This window comes from Enhydra lutris, unplaced genomic scaffold (genome assembly GCF_002288905.1).
Source record: "Enhydra lutris kenyoni isolate GAN:26980312 unplaced genomic scaffold, ASM228890v2 scaffoldscaffold80, whole genome shotgun sequence".
NCBI lineage: Eukaryota > Metazoa > Chordata > Mammalia > Carnivora > Mustelidae > Enhydra > Enhydra lutris.
In genome coordinates, this window is record NW_019154164.1 from 3,932,911 (window position 1) to 3,954,284 (window position 21,374).

General features: G+C 42.0%; 1 protein-coding gene across 1 annotated transcript in view; it reads left to right on the forward strand.

The window, feature by feature from the left end:
• LOC111160967 (doublecortin) overlaps nucleotides 1-20,745 on the forward strand; it is a 120,813-nt gene extending 100,068 nt beyond the window's left edge. The window contains exons 6-7 of the mRNA XM_022524373.1: nucleotides 10,441-10,535; nucleotides 20,689-20,745. Of these exons, the coding sequence (XP_022380081.1) occupies nucleotides 10,441-10,535; nucleotides 20,689-20,745 (152 nt within the window). The remainder of the gene's footprint in view (nucleotides 1-10,440; nucleotides 10,536-20,688) is intronic.
• Nucleotides 20,746-21,374: the final 629 nt, after the last annotated feature.

The following is a 21,374-nucleotide window of genomic DNA, read 5'->3' on the forward strand; positions in this document are numbered from 1 at the left end:
GTCTATACAATATTGCTAGAAGGAGCTCTCATTCTCTCTGGGCAGAGCTGATGGACTTTTAGAATCCAAGTCCCATTAGCCATGTCTGCCTTTAAAGAGGTCTCCTTTGGGGGGTTTGAAGAAAACTTGTATAGTACCCCCATTTGGATTAACCCAGGAGTTGCCATTTTGGTGGGCAAAAAGACAAGCCCAGCCTGAGAGCTGCAGGAAGACCTTTCTGGGGCGTCTCTTGCTGTTTCTATTTCAGCCATGAACGTGTTAACTTTTCCTTTTTTGCAACTACCCCCAATTGAACTGAATTGAATTAAAAGGACAAAGTAGCTAGTTGCTGGGAAGGAATCTTTTCTTTTTCTTTCTTTCTCCCCCCCTCCACCTTTTTTTTTTTCTGAAGGAGCCTCCAAGGAAGCTAATTACCAACGCTGGTAGGCTGAGAGAATTGTAATGTGATAATTAGTTCGCTGTTGTTCAGCAGTAAGTCATTGTTGTAGCAATTCAATATTCCCCACCCTCCTTCCCCCAACCTATGCATACCTAGTCCTGAAAGTCAAATCTTCCCTATTCCCAAAGCCCCAAGGAAGAATGGATTCACTACCAAAATATACAGCCTTTGTAAGGGGAGGTCAAGGGACACAAAACAGCGGTGAAGCAGTGGGGTCGGGGGGAGGTGTCCATGGGAGAATTGTATCCAGGAGTATTTCTCTTCTGAATCCAGGAGGCTGCTTTGAGTTGCATAAAGAGGGACCTGGCTGTTCTACCCTTCCTGAATGTGTCCATCTGGATCAACTCTGTCCAGTAGAAATATAATGTGAGCCTTGTAGATCATTTTCAATTTTCTAATAGCTAGAGTTAAAAAGGTCAAAGAAACAGGTGAAATCTGTTTTGATAATATATTTTATTCAACTCAATATATCCAAAATATTATCATTTCAACATGCAATCGAAGTAAAAAAAAAAATCTAAGGAGATATTTTCCATTCTTTAAAATCAGGTTGTATCTTATACTGAGCGCACATCTCAATTCTGGCTAGTCCTGCTTCAGATGCTCAAAAGCAACATGTGACTAGTAGCTGGTGTACTAGACAGCACAATAAATTTCTTCTCTGTCTAAGAGAGGTTCAAGGTAATAATCTTCGACGTAGATGAGATGCTCTGCATTTTGCAAAATATTTCCGAGTCCAACACCTCCGCCGTCACACATAATAGCACCATGAATGAGGTTGGGAAAGGAAAATTAGACTGGGAGACTAAGATGGAAAGATGTTCAGTATCTTGTAGTCTTCTCAATGCCATGCAGCCACTTGGTACCCAAGAGCTAGAGTCCAGCTGTCCTGACTTCCAGGCAGGCAATCCTCACACTGTCCTTAAGGCAAGGTGTGGAAACTCCAGAGTAGTAAATAGAAAGGTCTCTGTTGGCTAGTCCTTGCTTCTCTGCTTCCTTCCACCTTCCTTTACCTCCAGGCAAGGGATGTGGGGAAGCTGGGGAGTGGAGTGGGCTCGGTGTCACCCTTTTTGCTGCATCGAGCATAGCTATAAGGAATTAGGCAGCTCTGCTTCCAGTGCCTGGTCCTAGATTTCCATCACCTCCCTTATTGTCACTCTAAGAGGAAGTGGTGCCCTTGGCAAAACTGGGGGAAGAGAAAAGTGTCCCTTGCCTCTCGCCCACTCTGATTCTTTCTAAAACCACAGTTTATGTCTAGTTTCAGTGAAAGAACTGCCTTACGTCTAAGGCAACATTTCCATCATTGTTGGAGAACCACTTAGGAAATTGTTGAAGCAAGCAATATAATGGGGGTCTCTGAGCACACTGTGGGGCATGGTATGTGGTGGTGTCGACCCATCTCCCTATAGTAGGGGTTCTATCAACCTGCTACAGTCTGGGACTTGTGTTTAAATACGACTGAATCTCTAGAGTTTGGGTGGGATACCTAGTAGTGCTAGGTGCTACAGGGAAAAGGAGTAAGACAAATTCCCTGTCACTAAGAATTGAGGAACCAGGACATATATAAATTTGATAAAAAATTTACTTACAAATATTTATATAGTTCTTATTAGCCAAGCAACTGTTCTCACCACTTGATATGTATTAGCCAATTTAATCTTTACAACAACCTTGCGAGGTAGGCACAATTACCCCCATTTTGCAGCTGAAAAAGCTAGAGCACATGAAAGCTAAGTAACCTGCCCAAGACCATACAGCTAATCGGTGGAAGAGCTGGGGTTTGAACCCAGGCAATTTGGCTCCACAGTCCACAGTTTAACCATTGCACCATGGTGCTGAGTGGGAATTAATAGTAATGATTTGTTTAAGTGCCCAGTGAATGGGAGATGAGGACAGTAAATGCTAAGGGAAGTCTTCCTGGAAAAACTGGGGCTTGTAGGAGGGTTATTTCAATTGATAAGGAAATGGATTATTTCTGACAGGTGTGAAAAGCACGAACAAAAGAGCAGGGAAGGTGATAAATATAGCATATGATGGCATAGGGAGGCGGCTGTTAAATCTACATCTTTAGCCCCAACCTTCCTTCTGGATGTTAATCCCATGAATGCCTTCCAGACAATCCTTACACGTACCAAATACAATGTGTCTAAAAACCAAAAACATTTCCTCCCCCAACTCCCTGCCTGACAATAGAATCAATTCTATTCTGTTCCCTGGGTCCAACGTCTTCACGTTATCTTAGATTCTTCCTATGTTTTACTCCTTCAAATCCACCATATGCTCCTGTTGTGGAACCTTTGAAACATCTCCACATCACTCACACAGGAATTCCTTCCTTTCCCTCATCACCTGACACCAGGGTTACTCCACAGACTCCGAAGTAGCATCTCTATTTCAAATCTCGGTCCCTTGATGCATCTGGTGTGGTGCCACCATATTCTCACCCTAAAATGCATTCCCATCATGTGACACCTCCCCCATCCCCACTGCTGCAGAGCCTTCAGTGGCTGCACACAGTATGCATGGATCACCTCCATGGCAATGGCTGAGAGAGTAAAAAGAGAAATGCAGGAGGCTGAGTGCAAGGACAATGTTTTCGGGATAATTAAAATGCAACAAAATGCAGAAAGTAAAAAGTAATGGGCTTCACTTGGAAAAATTTCAGTCCTCTAATGCCTGACTTGCCAGCCAAAGAAAGTCTTCCGTCCGTAGAGATTGATAAATCATCCCTTGTAAAAGGGGGTTTCCTTACTCAGTGCCTATAGGTTGCATAGTTATTCATGTCCTTCCATTTCTAGTTGTGGCACTATTAAGAAAAGAAGATGTCATTATGAAGCCTTTTCTATGCGCTAAGGCACTTAGCTAAGGATTTCATGTATAGTATGCCGTGTAATCCTCAAAACAACAACGATTGAGTTAAGCAGTCTTTTCATTCAAACGTTACAGATGTGGCAATGGGGACATACAGAGGTTAGGGAACACCTGAGATCACACATATCCGGGCTGAGCCATGAATTACAACCTTGACTGACTCCAAAAGCATGTGTTCTTTTTGCAGATTAAGAGCTGTGCTGTGTTTTCTAGTTTCTACCCCATGAAAACAGTAGTGAGCATAGACAGCAGGCTTGCTCCGCCAGAAACATGCTCTCAGCAAAACTACCTTCAACAGGAAACAAATGTTGTCAGCATTATCAACTCAGAGAAAACAATCCTGGCACTCCAGCAGCCTCCTTACAGATGTCCTCTTCTTGCGGGGCATTGATCTGTGTCAAAATATTGCAGGAATGGGTGTCCATATTTGTTTTGCAAATCCTTCTCTCCTGATTTAGAAGATTCAAAGCTGCATGCTGCCCAAGACTCTATAAGAAATAGATTTAGAATTCCACTTCCAGCTCCCGAAGTGACGGTATCTCACAACCTATGACTTAATTTGGCCTGGGAACCAGCCCTCTGCTGGGATCCATGAGGAACTATTCCTGTGCCCTCAGTTCTGGGCATCCCTTGTGGATGGGTCTGGGGATAGGGGCACAATTTTTTCCACTGAGAAGGAACAATTAGCCAAACCAGTCCAGACACCCATACCAAGGGTATTTTTGGAATGAATGTGTAAAAACCACAGGCTCTGTCTCTTGGCCTTGTTCGAAGTAAGTTGAAACCACCTTGGTTCTACTTGGATGGCTTTCCAGAAAAACTCCCTGTATATGTAGGGAGAAAACAGGGTATGTTTGAACTGGAATGAAAGAACATTTAGAGCATCTCAATATGAGGAAAATGAGGAAGTGGCTGAATTATGTATTGAAATCTCCTTCTGCAAGGCATTAGGGAATGAGAGCAGACAAGACAGAGAGCCAATCACTACAAGGTCGCAGTGGGAGGCATATGATGTGGAAACCCCAGAGGCCATCATCCATTGAAGATAAGCAATTTTTCCCCTTTAAGCAAGTCCTACTCTCTCTGAACCTCTATATTCTTGTGATTAAAAGGAGACCACTAATTCCTGGCCATCATTTCTTGGGTTTATCAGGAGAATCATGTGAACTCATAATCATATGGTAAAATGGTTTGAAAACAATTGTAGAAATACAACTGCAATTGTTAAGATGGCTCTTAAATTATTGTCATGGCTTTTTTTTTTTTTTTTAGAGTGGAGTTATTTTTAGTGAGCAATGTTTCAAAATTACATCCAACCAAAACCAATAGGCTTGATTTTGAGTTGAGGTCAAGTGTTGGGATTAGAATGGGAGGAAAAGCCAGAGCTAAGTGAATGAGCATTATCGATTTGGTCTCCTGGCAAAGGTTAGGTAAAAAGCAGATGCCAAGCACCCCCCCCTTTCTTTTCTGTGCCACTCCGGCCATCCAAACTTGAATCCATAAAGTATAATGACTTGTCTAACTCGCTGCCCAGACAGTTCTATAATTGCCACACCTGGACTACTTACACCCACCTTACACACAGCTGCATCCCAATTTCCAGGGATCAATTCAGCCTCCAGACAAGGGAATCCATAGTCTAGGAGCTCAGGATCAACTCTGCTTGGCTGGTGACCATACTCTGTCCTTGGCTGCCCATGCCAGAAATTAGACTCTCTCCTTGTTCTTTGGGAACTAACTCAACCTGTCTTATTCCTCACTCCTGGGAACCCATTTTCTACCATACACGTAAATCCCTGTGAATAGGTACGTCAGCCTAGTTACCTGACCAGCCATCTTTTGTTTGGGTTCATCCTGCTCCATTCTGACAGAGCCAAGGTTTTGAAGATGACCACTGGGGCAAGGGCAGACATAATGATTCAGAGAAGCTAGGGAGACAAGACTGTATGCCAAGCCAAGCCTGGCCATTGTGCTGCATAGTTGAGGGGCAGCAGCTGAAGGGAGTAATGGTGTGACGTGTGGTGTGACAGAAGTTACAGGCCATGCTGGCTGCTCTGTCTGCTAGTGTTTCATGACATTGTCTATCATACCCAGTCATTTTGGCAAATAAAAGAAATTTCTTGCTAAATACTTTCTAATCTTTTTTTTTTATTATGTTATGTCGGTTACCATACAGTACGCCATTGAATATTGATGTAGTGTTCCGTGATTCATTGTTTGCATATAACACCCAGTGATCCATGCAATATGTGCCCTCCTTAATACCCATCACCCAGTGATCCATGCAATATGTGCCCTCCTTAATACCCATCACCGGGCTCACCCATCCCCCCACCCCCCTCCTCTAAAACCCTCAGTTTGATTCCCAGAGTCTATAGTCTCTCATGGTTTGTCTCCCCCTTTGATCCCCCCCCCCCTTCATTTTTCCCTTCCTTCTCCTAATGTCCTCCTTTCTAATCTAAACTAGGTAAGTAGAATAAAATCTGGTAGATGTATGTAAGCTCTGGTGTCTATTTCTACCTTGTCCTATTCCTCTGTTTTTTCTCTACCACAACTTTTCTGCCCCCTTCTTTCCTCCATCAGAAAGTTGTCATAAGACATAGGAAAGAGTCCCAGAAGCAATTCATTTATAAAAGCAAGAGTGGTGGAGCAAAAACCAAAAGCAAACCGAAACACACATAGGATTTGGAATCAGAGAGATGTGTGTTCAAATCCTGACTTTACTATCTCCAACTGGAACAAGCCTCTCTTTCCTCATTGGAAATGAAAATACAACTAAAAGAGACTGTATTTTTGGGGGTGTGTGTGGGTGGGTGTGTGCATGCACAGTGAGTGCTGGCCTATCAGACACTGTATAAGTGCTAAATATTATCTTGTGTTTTATTGATAAGATTGATAAGATGGCCTAGAAGACTGAGAAGTCCTTGATGTACCTTGTTATATAGAGAAAAAACTGCCCTATACAATGAGAAAAAAAAGGAAATAAAAGTGACCACAGTGAGAGAAGACAGTAGTTCTGAGCAGGGAAAGGAGAAAGATAAGTCAAAGGGGGCAAAGTCTCCTTGGGTGCATCCCCAAATTTCAGCTGAGAATTAGAAGCTCAGAGACAAGAGCTGAGGGTATTTAGTAAAGAAAAATGAAGGACAATAACAGATGTCAAGGAGTGGTGTTATTTCTGGCCACTGTCTCAATGAACTGTCATGGCCGTCCATGTGGATTCGCCAGTGTCAGACCGTGCACAGTTTTTCAGACCCTATTTGCACTTTTTTCCTGCTCCTTCTCTTACTTGACATTTATATGAATTGGCTTTAGAGTCCATATCAAATAGCACTCTCCCAGGTATCTTTTCCCACGTGTGAATGTATTTTTAATCTAGTCTGTAAACATAGGGACTCTTTCAGCTTGTGAAGACCTACATCTGCTTGTGTGTGTCTACATTCTCTCATGTCTTCATGTCCATCTTTGGGTTTTAGTCCATCAGGACGTCTGGTGGGGTGAAAGAAGTCTGGGCAAGTGTTTGCATTTTCCAACACTGAAGTGAGTGGCAGTTAAGGTATTAAGAAACTGATTTTCAAAATGCTTGGTGAATGTGGATGACAAAATAAAGACTTTTATTATAGGTAGTTTAAGATTAATTAGTCGGGGAGTGGCAGAGAATCAACATAGACACATACACAGAGACTAGACAGAGAGGTATTGATAACATATGGATTCATGTATTATCTCTAAAGTGTTTGAGGGAGAGAGTTTCCAAAAATATTGAGAAAAGTACTGGAAGTTGCACAAGAACCTGTCTGTGCAGGTCTATGGCCAACAAGTGGGTGGAAACTCCCTTACAGACATGCTTGTGGTTCACAATTTTCTCCATTTTGGCAAGACCAGTGGGCTCACCCTCAGTTAGATAAGAGTGTAGGTGAAAAAGATCATTTTTACACGGAGAGTATGGCCACCACCACTGTGTAGCATGGCTGACAAATGCTGGGGAACTACAATCCGTTGTTGCCAAAGGATGCATCGATCCCACGGAACAAAATGCCAGAACTTACCTGGGGATGTCCACATCTGTGAGACCATGGTTGAGGTCAGGGCTCTTTGGGAAGACTTGCATTATGTCAGCTCAGACCGATCTCCAAGATTGTTCTTTAGCTTGTATACTACAGGTCAGGTCCTGCTAGGGAGGCCTTCACGCACTGTAGGTGGCCCCGCAACTCCTTCTTTTTCCTGTAATGGACTACTGTACCCCACTGTAGCTCCACACACTCTTGCCTTTTCCACAGCGCTTCCTTCATTCACCAGAAAGCCTAGTGTCCTGGCCAAGCCTAGCACCCAACATCTCCATGATAGTTGGCACAGATCACCTTCTTCTTGGCATGGCTTATCAGTGCATGCACATAACACTCTAAGCTTATTTCTCCTCTAGGTCTATATCTTCTGCCTTGTCCCTTCTCTCTCTCTCCATTGCTTTAAGTCATCATCCCCTCTCACCTGGACTCATGCAATGTCTTCTTTTAAAAAAAATTATTTTAAATAAGAATTTAAAGAGATTGGGGGAGGGGCAGAGGGAGAGAGAGAGAGAGAGAGAGAGAGAGAGAGAGAATCCCAAGCACGCTCCATGCCCAGTGTGGAGCCCAATGCCAAAATCAAGAGGAAGACACTTAACTGACTGAGCCACTCAGGTGCCCCTGGACTAGTGCATTGTCTTCTAACCAGTCTCTTTGTTTCTACCCTTACCTCAGCCCATCCCACTCGACCCCAACTTTATCACAGTAACCGGAGTAGTAGTTTTAAAATGCAAAATTGGGAGTATCACTCTCAGATTTCTTTCACAAGTGAAACTCAAACAGAAGGCCCCACAAAAGGCCCCCACAGCCCAAGTCATCTCCCATCTCATGTCCTGGAACTCACTATTGGCACCTTGTTTTTGAGCCATTTTAAGCTATTTGTACTCTATAAATGTACAGTATTCTTTTACACTCGCATGTCCTTTCCCCTACTGGTACAATCTTAAAGGCTAGAATACCCTTTCTGGAAAAAAAAATAGAATATCCTTTCTGCCCTCTGCCTAAGGAGTTCCAATTCATCTTTTCATAATGGCTTTATTGAGATACAACTCACATGAGAATTGACTCCTTTAGAATGTACAGTTCAATGGATTTTAGTTTAGCCATAGAGTTGTGCAGTGGTCACCACAATTGCCAAAACACCTTTATCCCTCTAAAATAAACTCTGTACTTAGTAGCAGACACTTTTAATTTCTCCCCAACTACCCACTTCAACCCTGGCCAGGCCCTGGCATCCATTAATCTACTTTCTGTCTCCACAGATTTTTCTCCCATTATTCCAGAGTCATCTTTCAAGGTTTTTTGTTTTTTTTCAGGCATTACCTCTTCCTGTGTGCCTCCCAGTCCCCTGATTTCAAAGCCTCTTCCCTGGGGTCTAATAATCCCCCTGCGTGGGTCTGCTGTAGTACTTAGTCCACCATATTCTTGCTTGGGTCACTACAGGAAGTGAGTTACTCATCTCTGAAACCCCAATGTCTAATACTTGGCCTGGTTTAGAGAAAGCACCCTGTAACCACTGGCTAAATGAATGAATGACTTTCAGGAAGGCCTGAGAGGGAGAAAGACCTCTCCGTAAGTGGGTGAGAGAGGCATTCACTAATACACAGTTCAAGCCAGACAGTGGATACCTATGTGCCCAGTTTTTAGCTTACTTGCACTTGGATAGACTTAGCAAACTCCCCACTGGTGTGTCTTCCATCTCTATAGTTGATACACAGGTTCCAGAACCTAAGGAAAACATTATCCTATGTGGAGGAGAGGAACTATATATCCTCAGGAAATATTCATGATACAATACTTTAAGCGACATTCTCAGGCCATCCTCCTGCTTAACTTTCAGAATTTTCTATTCTCTCTCTCTTTCTGCCCTTCCTTCTTGTTTCTCTCCTCCTCTCCCTCTGCCCCCACATGCTTTGGGATATTTTTTAAAAATCCCTTTATTTTTAAAGCATGTTTCAGAATATCTCTGATTAACAATGTTGGTCTTTAGATTTAAAAAAAAAATTAACATGAGATGTCTAAACACGAATCCATTCAAAAGCTGTTTAATTGTTTCATTTCCATGCACTGCATTTTTTTTTCACATGATTAGATCTTGAAAAAGCTCATTAGCAAAAGGAATATAAAAACAACTTGCAAACACAATGGAATATCAAAATGTTACATACTTAACCATCTCTCTTCCAGCCTTTTGTTGGTCTAGAGAGAAATGGGGGTGCACCCGGACTCTGGCCATGGCTGTCTGCCTTCTTCAGTCTCTGTGCCTTTCTCCTGGTTTCAAACTTCCTCATTCTTTTCTTCTCCTAACCTCTTATCCCCCTCTTCTTCGTCTCCCCTCTCCACTCCTGATCTCTTTCTCTCCCTCGTTTTTTATTCCCTCCTCTGCCCATCTTGGTCTACAGGCCTTTAGTGTCTCACACAATTTATTTTCTATTCTTCTTCCTGAGTAATTCCCTTTCTTTTTCCTTTCCTTCTGTTCTTTTCAGCCAGGATGAGGCAGGGAAGAGAGAGTGTGGCCCGGTGGGTGGGGGAAGTGGGGGGAGGCGAGCAGGGAAAGAGAGAGTGGGGAGAGACTGACCATGGGGCTGTCTTGTACCTGCCACATCAGCTGCCACCAGAGGGGATGTATCCCTGGTCTCAGTCACCCATTGTCCCTTCCCCTTTAAGGTAAGGCACAGAACCTCTTTTGCCTCACTTTTTTTCTGCCTTGTAACATTGAAACAAAATCATATGTTCCCAGACTACCTCTTGGAGGTGGCGTTAGGGTCAAATTTGGGAATGAATATATGAGAAAGATTTGAAAATTACCAGAGCCCTGTAATTGGAAGCACTCAGGGGAGAGGTGGGAGGATTACAGCCCTGCACTGCTGCAGGATCTAATTAACTGAGGATTGTAGTTCTGGCCTTTCTGAGGAATGTGTTTCTTCTCACCTTTGTTCCGCTCATCAAATCACTTGGTTGTCTGTGTACCTTGCCTGAATGTTCTTAGTGTCTTTGGAGGGGAAGGAAAACTGGTTCCTTTGTATGCTGTTGATTCTTATCCCTTCCTTTTCTCTTGCCTCGGGCTAGCAAACGGGACCTCCAGCAGCCAGCTCTCTACCCCCAAGTCTAAACAGTCACCCATCTCCACGCCCACCAGTCCTGGCAGCCTCCGGAAGCACAAGGTATTATGTCTCTTATACCTTACTAAACCCCTTTGCACTCCAACTTCTTTGAGTGGCTGGGTGAGGGTCTGCTCAGCCAGCTACTTTAGCAATGCATCAAGTCCAAAATTTCCCTTCCTCTGGTCCTTGAGCTCAAAGCCCTGGGAATCACAGCAGGGCCCAAAGTTCCAGTCACTTTCATTTATTCCTCTGACTGCCCACCCCTCACATTTACCTATTTCCAGTTACACTTACCCAAAAGGAAGAGGTAACAAAGGTCCCAAATACCCATTCTGAGTTCATGGAGTCCCCAAATGATGTCTCGAAGGATGAGCTAAGTGCTTTTCACTCCAATTCAGAGGCACAGCAAAGAGGAGATTGAGGGCAATTTATGTCACCAGGCACCAGTCGGTAAAAGGGACAAAGACAGCAGTTAAAGAAAGTTAGCACTGAGTGACTCCCTTTAGATTTGCTGGACATCAAGATATGAACAGACCCAAGTTTCCCTCTGTATGCTTCATTCCCAGGCAGACTCTGGATAAGTGCCGAGGAGAGGGCACATATACACCGTGTTGGCCCTGCCTCGGCACAGTTGACACCTCCAAGTCATCCCAAATCAATATCCTGCTAAAATAAGGGAAGTTTGTAAACTCATTAGCCCCACTTTTCAAGCAGATTCCCACCCAGGAATCTCTTCTGTATAGAAAATCTGGAGTGGGAGTGGTCACAGCCTTGAACCTCATCCCTGAGGCCACGTGAACGTGGTTTCTGCTCCGACAGCCACACTCTGGAGCAGCTTCCTCTAGAATTTTTTGTCTTCTCCCTGCCCATAAGACTCAATATGAGATGGAAAAAGGCAAAAGGCCATGAGTGTGGCCAGTTCCATCATGGAACCACTGATGTTCAGAGTTGAAAGAGATTTTAGATAGAGATAAATTACTCTCATTTGATTCTCTCGATCATCTTGTGAGGTTGACCTTTTGCAGGTGAGGAAATGAAGCTCCAGGAGTGTTAAGTGACTAGGGTGACATTGCTAGGTGGTGGTAGACATAGGACTGGCGCCCAGGTTACCGCCACCAGTATGCCCGAGCCAGTTCATGTTAGCTCATGAGAGCTGATTGTGCACATCCCTTCCCTGCTCCTTGTTCAGGGACGCCATGTTGGTACCTAGAACTCAGCCGTGATGGGAATATTTGCATCACAGAAATCAGCACACACTACACACCAAGGCTGTTGTTTTTTCCCCCAGAAAGTCAGTTGTTAAACATGTAATAGGACATGATGGCCCAACGTCCATTTTCATTTCTCTACATTAGGATTTTATTTCTTGGTTAATCCGACCATTACCTGTTCCACTGTCCCTACTTCCTGTTCCATTCCTGTAATGTTTCAGTTTCTGGCACTGACCCTGACCAGAACCTTCTAATTGTCCAGCTCAACTATTTGATTTCCCCAAAGGATGATCTGCTGCACTGTTTGTATGGCTAGTGTTACCTAGAGGTTGTAGCATGGATGAAAACTACTCAGTTATTTTTCTGGGCAAAGCTTGTTAAGATGGACACTCCAAGATGGGGAGTAGCCTAGTTCGGCTGTTCAACTCTCTAGCAGAAGCTGCTGTGTCTTTGCCCTATGCATTTGTGTCCTTGCTGTCCTTCTGAGAAGACTGATCTTCCCCAGCACCTTTCATTGGCACCTTCCTAAAAGAATGGGGCAGTTGGGCCTTTATTTGGCCTGCTCTCTTGAGTCGTTCAGCTTCACAGTTGACATGTTCAGTTCCTTTAGGCTGAGGACCCATTGTCCATAAGCCTGTTGAGGTGAGTGCTGGCATTGTTAACTGTTTCTCCTGGTTGGGTTTGCAAACTTTGTGTGGGTGTTCCATTTTCTTTTGACTCAGTTCTACAAACCAATTTAACCACTGAAGAACAAGCTATAGGTGGCGGCACTGTCAGAGCCTCACTGTGGGATTTTCAGTGTATACTTTTATTTTTTAAATGACTCTTTTTTATGACAGTGAAGCAAATAAACATTATATGATTTCCTATGATTTAAAGCAAATAAGCATTATATGATTTCCTATATGATTTAAAAGCAAACTTTTAAAAATTATTTGGATTTTGGTACACTTTTTACTAACTTTTTAACTTCTTCCTCTGCTATCATTTTAAATTTATGTAAGATTTGCAGGAAAAATATAAAGAAGTCCTGTATACTCTTTGCACAGATTGACCAGTTGTTTAGATTTTTGCCCCATGTACTTTATTTTTTTGTGTTCTCTCTCTCCACACCACACACACACACACACTTCACCATTTTTTTAACCATTTGAGACTAAGTTGAAGACATCATACTCTTTTACCTCTAAATGCTTGCATGTATTTCCTAACAATAAGGATATTTTCAGTCCTGACAATAGCACGATGATCAAAATCAGGAAATTTGCACTGGTAAGACACTATTACATGCTCTAAAGCCCATACTCAAACTTTATCAATTGCCCCAGTAACATCCTTTTTCTGGTCCAGTATCCAATCCAGAACCACACATCATCTGTTGTTTTTATATCTTTTTGGTCTTCTTTAATCTAGAAAAGTTCTTCAGTCTTTCTTTTTGATGGTGCATTATAGAAATGGAAAGTACAGCCCAGTTCTTTGGTAGAAGGTCCTTTGATTTAGATGTGTCTGATGTTTCCTTGTGATTAAGTCCATATGATACCTTTGGAGTGGAATTGTCATAGAAGTAATGTCGTGTCTCTCTTAGTGTATCCAATCCAGAGGCAACAGCCTCATACTTAACCCTACTAATGATGCAGGGTGAACTGTTTTTTCTGAGTAAGCTAAAAATTTCATGACCTTAGCTTAGTCCTCCTGGGCCTCAGGACTCAGCTTCTTGTTCCTCCTTTTACATAGTTACCTGAGCTTTAGTTAGCACCATCAAGGTCCTTGGGCAGTGGGCCTAAGCAGTTCTCATTTGAACTCCAATCCAAGTGGACCTGAAAGGTGTGAGTCATGGTGGAGACAGGAAGCAGGTGGCCGAGGCCATGACTTTCCTCCTGCGCAATTGGAAACAAACTTGAAGTCCCAGCATCCCTTTGGTAACTTTTGATGGCTGTGGCAGGGCCCTAAGCTGTAATCAGCCTCTTGGCTTCCCCTCTTAAGCAGCTCATGGAGAATCTTCTTTAATGCAGCTGTGAGGGGGTTAGCCAAAGTCCGCATACTCAAGTGCTACAATATGGACACAAAGTAAGTCCTTGGATAGTTAATGAGAACAACATTGTGCATTTCCATACTGCTTTATCCTTTTGCACATGTTCCTATTTACCCTTGTGATAACACTGTGACAGAGATAAGGCAGGTGGCATTTCCATTTTAGAAATGAGGAAAAGGGGGTGCCGAGGGCAAAGACAACCCTAGTATGGTTCAACAATTTGGAGAAGGTAGCACATTAAAGATGTTTGAAAAGCCTAGAAATAGGGAAACCCTTTTGTTTATTTAAAAATGTTTTCTAGATCAGTGTTTACACTCATGCCTTTAATATGGAGGCATTTGGCTTGCAAAGTTATCCAGAGATCGGAGGGAAATATATTGGACATATTATTTGAAAATATAACTAACATTATTTAAATACACATTTTCCTCTATGTTTCTAGACCTTTTTTCTGTTGTCCTGTAAGTGCTTGGAGAGATAGTTTGATGAATAAAGCAGGGTCCTGATCCTTAAATCACAGACACCATTCTAAGTGGATTTTGGTAGTGTAATCAAGAACGGACAAAAGGGGGGCGCCTGGGTGGCTCAGTTGGTTAAGCGACTGCCTTCAGCTCAGGTCATGATCCTGGATCCCAGGATCGAGTCCCGCATCAGGCTCCCAGTTCCACGGGGAGTCTGCTTCTCCCTCTGACCTTCTCCTCGCTCATGCTCTCTCTCACTGTCTCTCTCTCTCTCAAATAAATAAATAAAATGTTTAAAAAAAAAAAGAACGGACAAAAGGGTGGGAAAGTCCTCTGCCTGGGGGACGGTGGGAGATGGGGAAAGTATTGCAGACTAGGTGACATTTAAGTGGGGCATTGAAGCCTGGGTAGGCTTTTGATGGCTGGTGAAGAGAATGGGCACGCCATCATTAAAAAAATAATAATAATAAAACAAGAACAAAGCCGCACCATCAGAAAAGTGCAGGGCACATTTGGGAAAAAGCAAACCCAAACCAGAAGCCAGGTTTCTCAAAACTCCTCTCTGACTTCCTTTGGACTATAAGCTCCTTGGACCAGAAACCAAGATTTTGTTTTCTCTAACGCAATAGTATCGCCAGCACAGCTGTATTTGTTACAAACATTTTGTTCTGTAGGGCTCCAGGGGACTCAGCAAATGAATTTCAGGTGCAAATTATTTGTATTGTTAAGCAATATGTGTGTTTCTGTATTTCTACATATCGATCAACAAAAACACAGAGTTGAGATAATTCCTTTTCCTGAACATTGTTCTACCCACACAAGAAAATATCTTTTGAATATGAAATAAGTGGATGGAGGACAGACTTACAGAAGTTCATTCCCAAGCTTAATCCTATGGATTCCCTCCACAGCCTGACTCTCACTTTATCCATCCCAAGTCATAGCAACTACAAGAGCAGTTTCCTTCTGATTCTACCACTAGGCCTTCCTCTGAAATATAAGTCTGAAATAATCTTCTCCCATAATTATTTCCACCAGCCAACCAACCACAATGAAGGTTCTGTTACATGAATAATCAAGAGCAAGGGTGAATGCTGAAACCCAGGGTTCAGTGTGGTGGGACTCAAAGTGGCTTCCATAATGAAAAGACCCTTAAAATTCCCAAGGAGTTCATGAACTTGGTAGTGTCTAGCTCATTTCTCTTGCTTTGGTCTAACTAATAAAAAGCAAAATGCAATGATCTGACCTAGAGAATTTTAGAACCAGAAGGAAACTGAAAGATCTTCTAGTCTACGTCTTCCCCAACTTACAGATATAGAAGCAAAGACCCCGTAAGGGGAAGTTAAATAGCCAGGATAGGCCTGGGATATAGGTCTCCCATACTACATTGCTTCTTGTTGTGTCTTTGTCCTATGCATTTCTGCCCTTATTGTCCTTCTGAGAATTTTGACCTCCCCCAGCACCTTCCACTGGTACCTTCCCAAAGGAATGGGGCAGCTTGGGACTTTATTTGGCCTGCTCTCTTGAGTTGTTCAGCTTTTTCTCCCCCTGTTATTAGTATAGCCTCTCCAGCTCTCTTTTGATTACTATCTGCATAATAAGTCTTTTTTCATCCTTTTGCTTTCAACCTATGTGTGTCTTTAAATTATGTCTCTTTCAGGCAGCAGAGAGCTGGATCATGGGGGTTTTTTTGTTTGTTTGTTTGTTTTTTGTTTTTAAAATTCATTCTGCTAACCTCTACCTTTTAATTTGGTTGCTTAATCTATTTATGTTTAATGTAATTACTGGTAAGGTAGAAATTACATCTGCCATTTTGTTATTTTCCACATGTCTTATGTTTTTTGGTTCCCTTATTCTTCAATTTTTGCTCTTTTTTGTGTTAGATGTTTTTTCTAATGTACCATTTTAATCTCCTTTTTTTTTTAAATGAATTTTGAGTTATGTTTGTGGCTGCCCTGGAGAGTACAATTGACATCTTAGTGCAATCTATTTTGGAATAATATCAACTTAATTTCAATTGAATATAAAAATATTTACTATAGTATGGACTTGACCCTCCTCTCTTCCCCTCCTTTTGGGCTCCTATTAACATACAAATTACCTCTTTATGCATAATAAGTCCATCAGCAACCATATATAATTACCATTCCACGCAGTTGTCTTTTCAACTGGATAATAGAAGAAAAGAGTTACAAAAATAAACTTGTGTCTTTTGTATTTACCTCTGTATTTACCTTTACCAAGTGTTCTTTCTTTCTTATGCGGATTTGAATTACTGTCCATTGTCCTTTCATTTCCCTCCTGAAAGCTTCTCTTTAGTATTTCTTGGATATGTCTGCTAGCAATGAATGCCCTATCTTTGTTTATCTGAGAATGTCTTGTTTTCTCCTTCATTCTTGAAAGATAATTTTACTAAATTTCCTTAAATGCCTTGATCCAATAAGGCTCCCTGCCTTGGCTTAGATGCTGTGTGTGTGTGGGGGGGGGGGGGGGGGGGGGGGGGGGGGGTGGGTGGGTGGGTGTGTGTGGGTGTGTGTGTGGGCATGTTTCAATGCTCTTTCAGGAAGTTTATAATTTTGCCTTAGCCTTCATTTGCTGCTTGTGCAGGGCCTCAAGGCCAACCAAAGATGAGAGATTAGGACCTTCTTAGGTCTTTTCTCAGAATACACCCAGTCTTGAAAATGTGCCATGTCACAGAGATTCCTGGGAGCATGTGAATATGTTGGAACTTTTCAAAGTCTCCTATGGACACTAATTCTCTAGCTTTTCCTTTTAATGTTTGGAGCAGCTTCATTTGCCCCAACAGTTTCCTCTTCTTTAGGCAGCTGTGATTTTAAACACCTGAAAAGGCGGCTCACAGTGAGTGTGCTCTGCATTAGGTCAAATAAAGAGTCTATGAATGGGAGTTTCCAAGGAGCTACGAAACAGGCCAAATAGTGAAAATTCTCTGCGAATGGGGCTTTATTTTTGTGGGGGGGAGCTCTTAATTCATTCTGCACCATCTCACTACTAGTTTGCTGTTTTCCAGATATTGGAATTGGGAGGCTGTTGGCTTTCAAGGCTACCTTCGAGTTGGGGAGAGGGAGAAGGGAAAGAGAATAAGCTAAAGCACTACAAATTTTGGTATTCTTATATTCAGCCATTTTTCTTGAATAAACACTCTTTGGATTGCTGAAAGCTTTTGGTTAATTTCCAGAGTTCTGAAAATGTTGGTTTTAACAATTTTTCCAGTGTCACTGTTGGAGCAGATTTTCAGAGTCTTTCTTTGCCATTCTGGAAGTCTAGAGCTTGAAGATACTTTTGACTACATTCAATTTTCACTTTATTCAAGTATAAGAGAGGCAAAATCCCTTCAGAGATGTGACCAGATTGTATACCACTTTGCCTGAGTTCAATTTTACAAGTTTTTATTGAACTTCTATTGTTTCCTCAGCCTTGCACTTCCTGTTTATCAGTTTTATAAGAGATTGTGTTTGGTAGTTTAGGACAAGGGTGCCAAATACTGCTTATGACCTCGTTGTTTGGGGATGGCCCCCCAATATGAAAAAAGAAATGTTTTTTAATATCTTTAAAGAGTTGTAAAACAAAGTGCAAACAAACAAGACTTCATGACAGAGACCATATGTGACCAGCAAAGAAAGCACAAAATATTTATTATCTAGCCTTTTACAAAAAAGTCTGTGAGCCCCTGATTTACCATGAAGGGAAGCCGGGCTGGTGAGAAATGAGTCTATTTGCTATACTTGCCTTTCTTTTGTTTTTTTAATGATTGTAGTCCCTTGAGGGTCCTAAATAACAGTCAAAGAGGTGGAAGAGACTTTACATATCGCCTTTCCAATACTGAATTTTCTTGATGAAGACACCAAGGTTCAAAGACTTGTTCAATGTCACAGTAGTACTAATTCCAGGACCAAAAGCTCAGGTTTCTGAATATACTTTGTTCCTCTTTCCATTGAAGCTGCCTAAAAATTTTCTTACCCCTTCCTTCTAAGCAAAAAAAAAAAAAAAAAAAAAAAAAAAAGCAAAAATAAACCTTTTTTTAAACATCTTAATTTCAAGTAATCTCTATACCCAACATGGGGCTCAAACTCACAACCCCAAAATGAAGAGTCACATCCTCTACCAACTAAGCCACCAGGTGCCCCATAGCAAAAACCATTCTTAGCATTATTAGATAAATAAGTCCCTCTCTTCCCTATTCTTGTTCTTTTTCCTCACCTTCATTTTTTTCCTCTGACTCATGGAGAAGCTGTATGCTCCAATTATTTGGACAATTCTCTACCTAAGAAAGATTATACCAAGAAGGATCTCTTAAATATCCAGAGTTGACCCTAAATTTTTTGGTTCCCTTTAGTATCTTGCTGATAATGTGAATGATAACAGTGATTTTCAAACTGCTTCATTTGGAGATGGGTGAGATTCTGCCCCCCCCCAATGTCTGATTCAACTACAACAGCTACACTTGTATTTATTTTATGTATTGGGCTCCCAAACAAAATCTCATTTAAATAGAGGACTAGAAGGAGAAGAGAGAGAGAGATTAAGAGAGAGACAGAGACAGGGATTTGAAAATTGTTGATTTAGATTATGGGTGAAGTATGTCCAAGAGGAATCACAAGTATCTCCAAATACAGCTCTGAGGACAGTGGGGAAAAACCAATGCCATGTCCTCTTTCCATCTCCTCAAGATGTAGACAAGTCTTGGGCAGTATTGGAGCCATGGACTGTAATTCCTGGTGCAAGTAGGCAGATGGGGTACATTTTCTGGGTTAAGCATTTGTTCAGGACCTGGCAGTTCTCTGGGAGCCTGAGATGAACTGACACATATATTCACAACTGATTTTTGACAAGGGTGCAGATTCAATCAAAAGAGGAAAGATAGCCTTTTCAATAAGTGGAGCTGGAACATTGAATATCCATAGAACAAAAAAATGACCCCTAACTTAAACCTCATGTCTTATGCAGAAATTAACTTTAAAAAGAAAAAAAGAAGTTAACTTAAAAAATGGACAATAGATATAAGTGTAAAAGAGGTAAAAAGGAAACCTAGGAGAAGATCTTGTGATCTTTGGCTAAGCAGAGAGTTCTCAGGTTTGACAACAAAAGTATCATCTATAAAATAAAAAGAATAATAAACTGGACCTCATCAAAATTAAAAACTTTTGCTTTGTCAAAGACCACGCAAAAGGTATGGAAAGACAAGCTACAGAATGGGAGAAAATAGTTGCAAGCCACAGAGTTAGCCAAAGACATACATAGAAGATAAAAACATCTTAAAACTCAACAGTAAGAAAGAAAAAAAGAAAAAAAAACAAATTAGAAAATGAACAAAAGACCTGAAGAGGGGTGCCTGAGTGACCCAGTTGGTTAAGTGTCTGACTCTTGATTTTAGCTCAGGTCGGGTCTCAGGATGGTGAGATCGAGCCCCCTTGTCAGCCTCCCTCCTCAGCGTGGAGTCTGCTTGAGATTCTCTCCTTCTCCCTGTCCCACCCCCTGCTCATACTCTGTCTCTAAAAACAGAGAAATAAGCAAATAAACAGACAACATGAAAAGTTGTTCAATACCAGTAACGACCAGGAAAATTCAAATTAAAACCATAATGAGATACCACTTAAAACCCCCAAGATTAGATAAATAAAAAGGAGAGAAAACACCAAATACTGGCGAGGATGTAGATAACTGGATCCCTAATACTTGTCTGATGAGAATGTAAAGAGTACCCCACTCTGGAAAACAATACTGCAGTCTTTACAAACTTAATGTGCAATGGCCCTATGACTCAGCAGTGGTACTCTGGAGCATTTATCCCAGAGAAACGTAAACTTATGTTAATACAAAAACCTGTATAAGAATTTTTAGAGCAAGCTTAAGTTGTAATAGCCCGCAATGCCCTTCGATGGGTGAATAGTTAACCAAACTGTGGCATAATGGCACCATGGAATACTGTCAACAATATAAAGGAGTGAACCTGCTGACATGTGCAACAACTTGCATGAATCCCTAGAGAGTTATGCTAAATGGGAAAGGCCAGTCCTGAAAGGTTACATACGGTATGGTTCCATTTATATAATAGTCTGGGAATGACAAAACTGTAGAGATGGGAAACAGATCATTGGTTGCCATGGGGGGTTTAGATGTGGGAGACGGGGCTCTATAGCTCTAAATGGGGCAGCGTGAGGGAGCCCATTGATGAGGGTACAGGTCTGTATCTCAGCTGTGGCGATGGGCACACAAATACACACGTGGTAAAATTGCATAGAACTATGCACACATTCGTGCAACACAAGTGCATGGAAAATGGCAAGATGTTACCACTGGGGGAAGTTGAGTGAAGGGTACATCAGCACAAGTATTCCTCCTGATACATCAGCTTCCTCTGAATCTGTCATTAGTTTAAAATAAAAATTAGATAAAATACTAATTAAAACAACCCAGTCATCTGGTGTTGCCCATTTCAGAGCCCAGTATGTCAAGAAAAGGAGTTAACTTTACCTCTTATCTTCTTACAGGATCTGTACCTGCCTCTGTCCTTGGATGACTCGGACTCACTTGGTGATTCCATGTGAAGAAGAGAATGTTCGGAGTCCAGAGTACAAATCCAAGCTCACCGTTACAATAGGGTACTTCTGCTCAAGGGTCCAACAGGGCTATTGGTGCTTTCAAATTTTTATTTGTCATTGTTGTTACTTTTAAAAACACACTGTAATATGTTGGGTTTATGTTCCTGTGATTTCTCCTCTGGGCCACTGATCCACAGTTACCAATTATAAGAGATAGATCAATTAACCATCCTTCGGGGTAACTTTCCGGGGATGCAAAATGTGCTAGTCCATGACCTTTCTATTGAAAATTTAGGCGCCTGCGTTATTTCTCCCCCGTCTCACTTTGCTCATACACGACAGTCTTCCTTCTGTAGAGGGTTGTTTACATACATAGCCCTTAAAATGCATATGTGGGAAAGAAACTCATTGGCAAATCCAAGAGTGACAAACACAAGTGCCCCTTGTCTCCTGATCTCAAGAATGCTGGAAGATCCTGGGAGGGCGGCAAGGCAGCTCCCCAGCCTTGCAATTCACTCCCAACTGAGCCCCCAGTTTGTCTAGCACCAGTTCTGGCTGTCAATGGGGAGAAACACCAGCAATTTGTAATTCTGACAGCAGATGCTTAGGACCCCGGTGCAGGGCAAGTGAAAACG